We start from the raw sequence: 12141 nt of genomic DNA, 5'->3' as shown, positions 1-12141 counted from the left end.
CCTAGTATTACTACTTACTGGCTGGTCATATAATTAAGAACGCTGAATAGTTTATTTTTTATTCAAATTTATATAGAGAACGGACGGCCGCTTTGTGGTTTTAGGTTATTATTCGAATAATTTTGGCGCCATTTAGTGCCGTAAAAGTCTTAAAGGCGATTGCTTCATATAAAAACAATGGGGAAAAATAAAAGTTGTGATAAATCTACAAGAGAAGTAATACTAAAACTTCGCGACAAGAATTGGTCGTATAACACATGCCGATCATCTGCAATGTTCAAAAACTATGGTTTTCCACGCCATAAAGCATTTTGCCACGTATCAAACTACTTCAAATGTTCCGCGTGTACCTAGACAAAGAAAGTCATCTCGTCGAGATGATCGAAATATCGTTCGTTTGGCAAAACAAAATCCTTTTAAAGGGTCTAATACCGTCTAATGAGTTAAGAAAAAAATATTTTGGCGAAAACAACCCTTCAGCAATCTCGGCACGCATTATTCGAAGGCGTTTGGTAGAAGAAAAGTTGCACGGAAGGATAGCAAGGAAGGTGCCTATGTTGAAACGGTGTCATAGGCAAGCCCGGCTTGCATTTGCAAGAAGATATGAAAACTGGACAGTCAGACAGTGGAAAAACGTTCTTTTTTCTGACGAGACAAAAATAAATAGGGTATGTTTCTGATGGCAAACGATATGTAAGATGGCCTTCAAATAAAGCATTCGACCCAAAGTATACAATGTGACTTTAAAGCATGGCGGGGGAAATGTAAAAATTTGGGGATGTTTTTCTGGACATGGTGTTGGACCTGTTAGGCTGATAGAAGGAAACATGGATCAATTTCAATACAAAAACATACTGGAAGAACAATGTTACCATATGCTGAAGGCGTGCTTCCGGTTATTTGGACATTCCAGCATGACAATGATCCCAAGCATACTGCACGTACCGTTAAGGAATTCCTCACATCGCAATCAGTTTCTGTCTTAGATTGGCCAGCCAACAGCCCCGATCTTAACCCAATAGAGCATCTTTGGTGCGAAGTCAAGAAAAAGGTTTCAAATCGACAGTGTGGCAATTTAAGAGAACTGTATGACGTATTCTTAGAAGAATGGAACTCTATCTCTCTTGCGAAATGTCAAAAATTGATAGATTCAATGCCTCGCCGGTGTAAGGCAGTAATAAAAAGCCGTGGACATGCTACTAACTATTAATTTTAGTTAAAATGTATTAAATTCCTTTTTTTTTCTGTACAAACTTCACGTTAGTGTGATTTAGTTAATCTAAGTTTCAAATAAAAAAACTTTCGAGCAGTTCAATAAATCGTTCTTAATTATTTGTCCAGCTTCATTACTATTTTAATTTGTTACTAAAGAGAATAAAAACAAAATTTGTAAAAAAATGTCAGCAATTTTATTATTTATTCTTAATCCCGTTTGCTCTATTCATGAGGCTATTTCATAACGTAACTAGTTACTTCTAAGAAGGAACCACGACTACACATGACATGATTTAGTTAAAAATAATCTGGAACTTCAAATCGTTCTTAATTACATGACCACCACTGTATATCCGTGCAAAATTACAGCTTTCTAGCATTGATAGTCCCTGAACAAAGCCATGGACTGACAGACGACAGACAGACATTGATATATTCCGTTTTGCGATTTTGGCTCCGGAACCCTATAAAATTCTTATTCTTATTCTTTTTCCCGCGGCTTCGCTCGCGTTAAATTTGGAGTAACATACATTTACCTTTTGCGATCTTTTTTTTTCGTGTTTTGTTTGATTGATTTTTCGGAGGATTAATGGAATTATACAAATACAGGCAGACGTTTTTTTAGATTCAGACAGATGGTGCAAATTTTGTAATTCAAAATCATATTTGTACCAACTTTGGAATCATCATCATCATGTCAGCCGAAAGACGTCCACTGCTGAACATAGGCCTCCCCAAGGCGAACTTTGGAATGGAATGTGCAATTTTAGAAAATGTTAAAATAGTTACGCATTTCCTTTCATTTCATTTTTCCTCGGATAAGAATAAGTTAATTCTGTACACAGCCACACAGCTGTCCCTGTAATGTGAAACAGGCTTCTTTAATCTAGGGAAATCGCAAAGTTCCCGCGGGATAGATGTAAATCTTTAGTTCGATTTACAAAAAAACTTAACTGATAGAAAGCTACACTATTTTTTTACTTTAATCCCGAGAAATTGTAAAGTTTCTGCGGGACATGAATTTCTATTTTGTTCTATTATAACATTCTTAATTGTCAATGAGAGGCATTGTATCTTTGAAAGAATTTTGAAAATCAACTCCGGATTTGTATTCAATTATTTTTATCCGCGGAAATTTTGCATTTTTTCGGAGAAAAAGTAGTCTGTGTCAGTCAGGGATAGTGTAACTTTCTTAACAACTTAAGTAATTGCTTGTTTCCGAGAACTTTTTTATTTCAATTTATTTTCATCTTTTTAGTTATATATTTTAGTGTCTCATAAAATCATGTATACCTACATCAAAACTGAACGTACATGTAAAATTTCATATTTGTGCTTTAAGGAGTTCCGTCATGAGCAGACGACTCTGGCTGCAGCATTAGGTGTTGTCTATTATAAAAACGCATTGTCATTGAAATTAAACAACTGTGTAGTTTTTTTGTGTTTGCCATTAACTTTTGAGAAATTCCCTTCTACGGAGATGACCCTGGCGAGGATGAACAGGATGTAACTGCCAAATGATTGGATTATTATCAGATTTATATCAGTTTGCCAAATCTACAGTCCCTAGTTTTATTAGTTTAGATTTCGAACTCTACGTCCATATGATCTTAGTTAGTTCTTAGTTAGTTATTCTAAATATGTTGCGGTAACAATGTAAAATTCCAAAAATGGAACCCTTATTGTTCGTCCCTGTCACATCACAGGCATTTTACTTGGAAACTATAAGAGGAATGTGAATAAAATTTTGAAGGTATAAACATACATACATAACATAAATTTCTGTAGTTAAAATACGACAATAAAACTTTGATTTATCTGATACAGTTGATGTTATTTCAAAGACTGCTTTAAAAATATGTTTCCTTGATTTTTTGTGTGTAAATAAGTAAAACATTTTACGGCCGTTCATAATATACATGATAAAGTTTTTTAAGAACCGGTAAAGACGATGACACTTTTTCGAATATTGTGTATGCATAATAGGTAATATTTAGAATAAGAATTATTGTCATTGTGAAAATTTGCTATAAATTGTTGCTACGCGATGTGACATGCACATGAAGCCACTAATAATCGGCTACAATCTAATTTTGAACATTAATCTACCGTGAGACTATCTCATAGTTACTTAAACGGAGTCAGAAACATGACGTGCTAGAGCATAAACGCCTTTTTCTAGCGTAAGAATATAGATTTTTATTTTATGTAGTTGATTACAGCCAGTAATCTCATTGCAAATGTATGTTTATCTACACCCATATAGTATATCCTCCATTATGCGTTCAAAACCACAGATTACGACAGCCACGACCATCATTACGATATTGAATTCTATTATGACCACGGCAGTACAGCACGGGGGATACAGAAATCTATATCGTAATGAGATTTCATACATCATTCATTACAGTTACAGTACAGGTGCAGCAGCGGGGCGTTCACCAGCAGGCGCAGGTCGTCGTCATCGGGCGCGCACCGGGCGCAAGTCGTGGGGCAGACATACCTAGTACTCGTTGCAATGCAGGTCATTCTCAAGGGTTCGCGGAACACATGATAGAGGATTTAATATATGGATGTAGATAAAATATTTGTATGCAACTGTACGTAATTAGGCCTTAAAACACTCATGTGACCTCTATTACGATACAGTTGCATAAACTACTATAATACTGCAAAACATAGCCCATTACACACGCACAAACGTCACGCCTGTATTCCCAAATGGGGTAGGCAGAGCACACGAAACGTTACCGCTTCGGAACCACTTTTAGCAATTATAGGTTTAGTTAAGTTTGACAAAAACGGTACAATAGTGACAGGTTGCTAGCCTGTCATGATATAAATAAATGGCAATTGATAAATCTGAATTAAAACTTTACTTCCCTTTCTCTATACCCTTTATAGCGCAGAGAGATCTCAGCAAAATAGTAGCAAGTAGACCATTGAAAAAAGTAAAACGTGGTACATTAACATTTGGTAAGTACTGATTTTAATAATAAAATTGCCCAAGTGCCGTGAACTTGGTTGTCTTCTTCTATTCGGCACAATCTGTTATTCTCAGTATTGCACATGTTTTTTTGTTTAAACATGTGCATTATTGAAAATAACATTTTTACTTAACTCGTCACGCATCCTAGAGACTACATTAGTCCCTAACTTTTTTTGTGCGGGAAATGTCCTAGAGACTACCAAGTAGTCTTAAGGACATTTCCTGCACAAAAAAAGTTAGGTACTAATGTAGTCTCTAGGACGCGTGACGCTAATTTTATCTATAGCGTAATATTGATAATCTATACGTAGCTATGCATACGTAAACATACATATCTATATGTATATCTAGGTACACATGCATAGGCGCGAGCTTTAACAATGAGAACTAGATGGCACCTCTTTCCATACGAACCAATACAAGTTCTGAGATACCCGTCTATCTCCCTATATATACTGTAGTCTTTGGACAGCAGACACATAGGTACTTATACTCTTTGCAGCAGACAAACAAAAGTCAAATTGATTTTATGATAGATGGAGTTGTCAAAATTTTGTGTCGTCCCTCGAAGTTCGTATCGTACCGTCCCTCTCGCTCTCGTATTAAATTGTGTAAGTGTCAAAGGGACCGCACGCCACGAACTTCGAGTTTCGTAGTAGCCCTGCGTACTAATGACGGGCTACTACAAAATTCGTTAATCGAACTTCGTATCGTACCGTCCCTCTCACTCTCGTAATATAAACGTGAGTGGGACGGCAAGACACGAAGTTCGAATTTTACACTTCGTAGTAAAGGGCCATATACTATTTATATTTATTTATAGGTCAGACAATGCAGACCCAGAATAACTTAGACAGAATATAGTAATATAATTTATATAGTAATATAGTATATGATATTACTATGTACATAGAAACCTACCTAAAACATGCGTCGGACGACGTGGCGTGGCCTGGCCACAGACATGATATAAAAAAATTGCTTGTGTTAGGTTTTGGTTACGCAGGTTTGACGGAAATGTTAGGTTCGCTTCGCTTGTTTATTTATATGAAGTCCGTGGGGGTGGCGTTGCGTTTTAATAGTATGTGTCTCGAATCCCAGACAGCGAATAAACATAAACGAAGCGATGCGTTTTAAGCTGACATTACAATATCTCGAACTATTTGCGCTGTCATTCAGCCGTCGAAATTTGTTTGTTTTGCGTTGACATGACAAACTAAACTCGAATGAAACGGAACGAACAAACAAACGAGACAGCGAGACAGACATGACAGACAGGACGAGAGAGGGCTCTCTTTTCCCCGTATATTATACTACTCTTTGACAAGGGGCCAAGCCAAGTAATGAGTCTGAGTCGTTGGTTAAAATATTAAAACTATTTTCTGTATGGATTAATGGAAATAAATGTGTGACAATGAGTCCATACTTATGTCTTAAAGTGATTATACCAATATTTTTATTTGAGAGTAAGTAACACAACATTCAATAAAATAAACGTTGTATCGGTAAAGGCGACGCCCTACGTAAAATGTTTTAAACTTGTTTCAGTCGCATCAGTGTGTTCTGAGTGTACAATTCCGATTGTTTTACGAAACACATGGTTCTCTTTCGAAAATGGGAAACAAACGATCACGGATATCAATGCCAGCGACATGACTGGAAGGTAACACTGAGTTCCACTTAGTTTTCAGTAGGTTAGCTACTAGTATATACTAGTACATACTTTTATTTAACAACTTGAATGTCTAATTTTTTAGAGGGGTATGTGAAAACATAAAGGCTGATTATCATGTGAACTACACTATGGTGTTCCGGTACACAAATTGTTATTACTGTGTCAAGTTGATTGTGCGAACAGTTAATGTATTGGAGAAAATTGAGACACCTTGTGTGGACTTAGCACTGGACGAGGAGCCTACAGTAGAAAGGGTCTGCAGGGGGTTGAGACCAGACCAGCAACTAGTGACTCTGTTTTCTGAAAACTCAATTCCGGTAAGTTTGTTATTTAAATTTTGATACAGATGCAGTGAATAATGTTTTCCCATCATATTTTGTCTACTAGCTTACTGAATTACTGAAGCTAATTGAGAAAGCAAGATAAACAAACAAAATTGTCTGACAAAATATGCTGGAAAAACATTATTCAATAGATCTGTAACTAATTTTCTTTTTTTTTCAATTTTATTACATACTAGCTGTTTCCCGCGGCTTCGCCCCTGTTGTAATTTTTCTAAATTTTCTTCAATAAAAACCTCCTGACAATAACGAACACAACAAAAAAAGAATCAGCAAAATCGGTCTAGCCATTCCCGAGTTTTGTGCTTAGCAACACATTTAATGATTTTTTATATAGATTCATATAGATTATTAGCCCAAATCTGTCCTCTTTGGGACATTCTGCATTTCTCAGTGTTATTTTATTTATTTTCACTTTGTCTTAATGTTTTGTACTGTCTCAATGTCTGTGTATGTCCATTTTAGGTACGCAACAAGCACTTCTCAGCACCCAATGTTTAGAAACTGTTTTTTAAAAACTGGTCAAACACAACATACACTTTTGCTGCTGTCAGGAGTCATTGGCAGTAGTGGTTGCTAACCTAAAGCGTCCGGTTGCCAAAAACAAAAAAGTTGAAGTTGAAGTTTATTTTTACTTATCCACTTATTATTTCCTATACAGGTAAATTGTCGTTCCTCATTGGAAGGAGTGTGGACATTTGGATATCAAAACCGTTACCGTTTCACTGGAGAGTGCACCCATCCAGATGCACAGATCAGGTCATGCCAAACTGCAGGAACCCAGTTCTTGATCACTAATCAGAAGTTTAACATCACTTATCGTAAATGCCCAGGAATGTCTGGAACATTTGATGGTGTTGTGGAGTACAGTTGCTTGGGTAAAAAATTTAAATATATTATTGATTATGTAACTACAGCCTTTGCCAAAAGTATTAACACCCTATAAAAAAAAACATAAAATATGTGCATCCAAATTGTATATAACATTTACAAATTATTAGTAAATACACATACCTACATAGTTTATCCATACTAATATACTAATTTACTAATTACTATTACTAATTACTAATTTAATAATATACTAATAATAATATTATAAATGCGAAAGTGTGTGTGTTTGTGTGTATGTTTATCCGTCTTTTTCGTCCATCGATTTTTGGCATAGAGATAGTTTATGGACCCGAGAGTGACATAGGCTACTTCTTATCCCGAAAAAATGCACAGTTCCCGAAGGAACTGCGCGCGATAACCGAATTCCACGCGAGCGGAGCCGCAGTCAAAAGCTAGTACACAATAAATGGCATGCTGGTCTGCAATAATACAAAACCTGTAATAAAATATATGTAAAATACTTTTTTTTTAATTGGTTCTGGTTAGTTTACATTGAACTTGAACACATATGCCAGTAAACATAACTGCTTTTGCTTCATGCAAGAAAAAATATGTAAATTATCCTTTTAATGTGCCCTAAACAAGAGAACTTATGTGTACAAATATTATAGGTGGTCACTGGCAAAGGCTGTCACAACAACATAAGTTTGTTATTTAAATTCTCTTTTTTTTGGGCACATTAAAAGGATAATATACATTTGTTTTCTTGCACAAAGCAAAAACAATTATTTTTTTCTGGTGTATGTGTTCAAGTTTGATGCTTTGAGCTAAGGTAAAGCGAACTACTGTTAAAATATTGCAAGGCAAGTATTTCTTATAATGTAATGTTTGCTATTTTCAGGGCATTGGTTTGTGGGTAAAAACCATTTCTTTGCCGTTGCCAACACTAAGGAATCTCGTAAGGACGAAAGATATCGCTGTTTCCTGAAAAACAGAGATGATGACCTTTACCTTGGGGCATCAATAACACCCGAATGTAGTGCTTTGAAGACAGTAGAAAAGTCTCCAGAAAGATACAAAGTTACTCCTGTCAAGGTAATGAGAAATATATTAGTAAAATAATGAGTAGGTACAAGATTATTACAAATATTTTACAACCAATGAAAGGTGTCTTTTTCTATAATACGTATTACTATTTCCAATGTCTTCTTTTGGACTTCTCCTTTTTCATGTAGAAAAAAAATATCATAAGATTTACAGACAATGCACAGACTTACTTGAGGATCATGAAGCGTATGAAAAAGAGATTTATCAAAATAGTTATGGGATAATAAGCTAGCTATTTCATTATTCTTCCATGACAGCCAGGCCTCAAGATAAAGCTAATACATGTATATAACAAATCATTCTTGCCGATTATTTTATGTTTTCTGTTCTAGGCTGAAGTTGTGGAGCCTGGATGTCGATTGCCTCAAAACTTTTCTGGCCAATGGATCAACACTGCTAATATTGATGCAGATGTGTTTATAAACGAAACCCACATAATTGAGACCTATTATCCTGATGAGGAAAGATATAGAAGAACAATTTATGTTTGCAGGTTAATTACTTTGAAAACTTGGTCAAATATAGCATGATCGACATTCACTTATGGTCTCATTGATTATTATTTATATTAGAAGTTATATAGTTTTTTTTATGTTAAACAGGGAACAGCGTGATAGCAGAGTGATGATGGCTCGCCTCACAGTTGATGGTTGTCAGAAAGATTTTGTATGCTTTGACTTTGTGCCACAGCATCATAATATAATAAGGTATTTAAATTTAAAACTATAAAAAAAGTAATTTAAAGGAAATGAGTTCAGTATTTCTCAAGTTTCTCTATTTTTTTCAAGTTTAACTCTGTGATCTCTTTCAGATACCGAAAAGGTCTTGCTATGATTCAGAGTAACTTCCACACGGTATGCTCTTGGGTACAGTTTCCTAATAAAAAACAATGGCGCTACGACCTATTCCTCAAAAAAGATCCGTCACCCATCCGTTGTCCTGTCGCCGGAAAATTCAACTTCACACAGCGAGGAGATGTTAGATTTGAAACAAGAATTATAGGTGGTGTCACACTGAGTCCCCGTCCAAACTTGTATTGTAAACTAAATATCAGCGACTTCTCTGTATGCGATATTGATCAGAAAACAATCCAAATAAAGGAAAATTATTGCCTGTCTGTGGATTATTTGGGAAGACCAGTGGATATTTACAGTGACCCTGATTATAGGATGAAATGCATTGGATATTGGAAGGAGAACCTGAAATCCTATCTTATTACCTATGATGAATTAGATCCGTTCTCCAAATACAGATGTTGGGTATATCAGAGAGCTGATCTTAATAGGTAATTATACAGCTTCTTTATTTTAAAATGTGATGGTTTCACGGTTTTAATTGGAGTCGAGATACAGTGGAAATTAATAGAAGTATTTTAACTATTTAAATATTTTTGTAATTTTCAGGATACTTATGTCTCAAGCACTGGGGCCTTATTGCGATCTCAAGCAAGATGTGACTTCATGGAATTACACAGAGGGCGCCGCTGTCGCCGTAGAAATGGAGGAGTACGAGAGGGAGCGCGATCAGTGTCCCATGCACTTTGACGATGGAAGCGACCCATGGACGTATATGGAAAATAACATCAAAATTTTCAAATTTACTCACTCATTTTGGAAATACGAGGGCAATCATGCCCCCATGTTAGTTTTAAGCTTTAAAACTTTTGTTTTGGCAGTTCTCATTTATCTTTTATAATAATTTGTGACTTAAACTCTGTTATGTGTAGTGATATGCAGCAATGACTTAAAAATAGAATTATAAACTTGCACTAAGTCAACAATTATATAAGTATGAATTTTGTCACCATTAAAAATTACATGTGCATGATAATTTATCTGAGTATGGATATTCTAAGGATATCTTGTATCAGAGATATTTCACCAAAAGCTCTGATAAGCAGCTACCAGAATAATATTAATTACAGTACATTATATTATGTACATATTTTATACATGACTTTCTTACAGATTTAATTAATTAGCATTTGTGAGTTCATACATTTAGTAAACTTTGCCAAGTGGTGTCAATACACATGTGGGCTTGTAATAATATAATGCTGCTGTTACTATGAACCACTATCTATCTAATTAATAACTTAAAACAAGCAATTCTTGTATATTCTTTTTACTGCTCTAAATGTGGAGGCTTTTAGAGGCAAACAATTTGATCTAGGTTTGATCTAGCTTGGACTAATTTCGGGGAAAACGTGTGTATGATAACCCAAGCAAAGTTTGGCGCTCAGGTACTGAACGCTTATATCTGATTCAGGCATTGTGTCTTTCATGCTCACATGTGCATTGGCAGCAGTGAGCAAAATCTGGCAACTAGTGGAAGTTTAAAAAAATGCAGACAAATGTGTTACTTGTGTATAAAAGCTGAGACTAATATAATTAGGTTAATTAAATGGAATCTCGTATATCAAAATCTCTTTTATGTTGTTGTATAGATCTAATACTAGGGTAATAGAAAAAAGTTATGTGCCTTAACTCTCGAGGATATTGAAATGATTATGTGAAATGTAAATACTAAGGTATAACTAGTTTTCATAGATATTTTTTTATAAAACTGGTTTTATGTTTTGTGAATTTATATTATAATGATCCATTATTCCAGCCAAGTCCGTCCAAATTAACTTAATAGGTTGCTATTTATATTTAACTTTTTTTGACATGCTTTAAATAAATATTTAGAAAATAAATATGCATTTTAGTTCCCTGTTCTTCATCAAAATTTATCTTCTTTGGAATATTGAATGTACTTTCAAGAATTGACTTGAATTAAATATTGAAGACAATACATGGTGTGACATGGTAAGCTTAAGATGCAGATCTGGGCTAAAAGGCCTCTTTTTGTTTTTACTATGAGACTTAGAATACAGTACTTTTTTTAGTTCCCACATAATAAAGGGTTAAGTAAGATCAACTACATGCCAACTGTGTAAGAAATAAAAATGCATGCTTTACTGTTTTAAAGTACAATATAATTATCAAAACAAAACTACACTATCAAGGTAGCTTTGAAATATTGAGATGCATTTTGATTACAAAATGTACATACAAAATGGGCTTGCCCATTTGGCATTTATTTGGTTTCTGTGATTTTTACCCAGTGCTATTCACACATTTGAAGACATTTCAACACACTTGTTAGTGGGCATCTCACAAAGTCTAGCATTATCTGTTGAAAATACTTTTTACTTCTACAAAGCAAGAGCAATGTTTTTTTTTTGTATGTCAGTTCAATTATGACTCTTAAATAATTACAAAAAAATGAGACCACACATTTTACTTAGTCCAAGATACTTTAGGTATATCAAAGTGCTCCGTGAGACTATCAAGGTGCTGATTGAACTTCTCTACGCGTTGTTTATGAGTCATTTCAGCTTTTTGGAGTATTCTCTGTTTTTCTGAAAAAAAAAAATCCATTGGTAAACTGTTATAGAAACAACACAACATACAGATAATTTGCCTCATAATGAAGCCAATCTGTCTTGAGCAAAATGAACGGTATTATTACGTATACGATGATGTCGATGATAACTTCTATAAATCGAGATCTTACCATTTTGTCCTGCATCTTTTGGAAAGCAATTTCGGCCTTGGTGCGCTTATCCGTGTCTACTTGCTGCTTAATTTGTTCTTTAACTTCTTGTTCAATTACTTTATCAGTATCTTTGGGGACTTCTTCTTCTTTTTCTTTTTAATCCCTGAATCTGTCTTGATCTTCAGTTTGGACTTGGTTACACATGCATACTCATCTTCTTCTCCCATTTTGTACAATATTATTAAAAAATCCTGAGATGGATTCTTTAGTTAGGTGTGACTTTGATACTATAACGGTATAACGCAAATTTATTTGAGAACAACTTATTTAGAACAAACAAATCGAGTATCGTTTCGTTTTTGCGCAGCGACGTGAAGTGAAGTGAACGTCGACGTTTGACACAAGACAAGTTTGACGGGTCAAATTGTCAATGA

General features: G+C 34.9%; 3 protein-coding genes and 1 pseudogene across 6 annotated transcripts in view; 2 read left to right on the top strand and 2 right to left on the bottom strand.

Moving 5' to 3' along the window:
• LOC141435781 (protein mini spindles-like) overlaps positions 1 to 12141 on the bottom strand; it is a 164313-nt gene that overhangs the window by 69538 nt on the left and 82634 nt on the right. The gene's annotated exons all lie outside the window — the stretch shown is intronic.
• The window catches only part of LOC141435763 (paired box protein Pax-6-like), a 200550-nt gene that overhangs the window by 167333 nt on the left and 21076 nt on the right, over positions 1 to 12141 (top strand). The gene's annotated exons all lie outside the window — the stretch shown is intronic.
• LOC141435757 (uncharacterized) lies at positions 5510 to 10719 on the top strand. Its single transcript, XM_074098553.1, has 9 exons — positions 5510 to 5673; positions 5756 to 5870; positions 5965 to 6199; positions 6885 to 7101; positions 7959 to 8152; positions 8497 to 8657; positions 8767 to 8871; positions 8976 to 9449; positions 9568 to 10719. Exons 1-9 carry the CDS (start codon positions 5622 to 5624, stop codon positions 9857 to 9859), a joined length of 1845 nt encoding a protein of 614 aa, XP_073954654.1. The 5' UTR covers positions 5510 to 5621; the 3' UTR covers positions 9860 to 10719.
• Positions 11538 to 12087, bottom strand: LOC141435833 (uncharacterized; annotated as a pseudogene).

Source organism: Choristoneura fumiferana, chromosome 15, assembly GCF_025370935.1.
Source record: "Choristoneura fumiferana chromosome 15, NRCan_CFum_1, whole genome shotgun sequence".
In the NCBI taxonomy this organism is placed as follows: domain Eukaryota; kingdom Metazoa; phylum Arthropoda; class Insecta; order Lepidoptera; family Tortricidae; genus Choristoneura; species Choristoneura fumiferana.
Note: the sequence above shows the minus strand (reverse complement) of the source record. Positions and strands in the feature narration are given on the sequence as shown.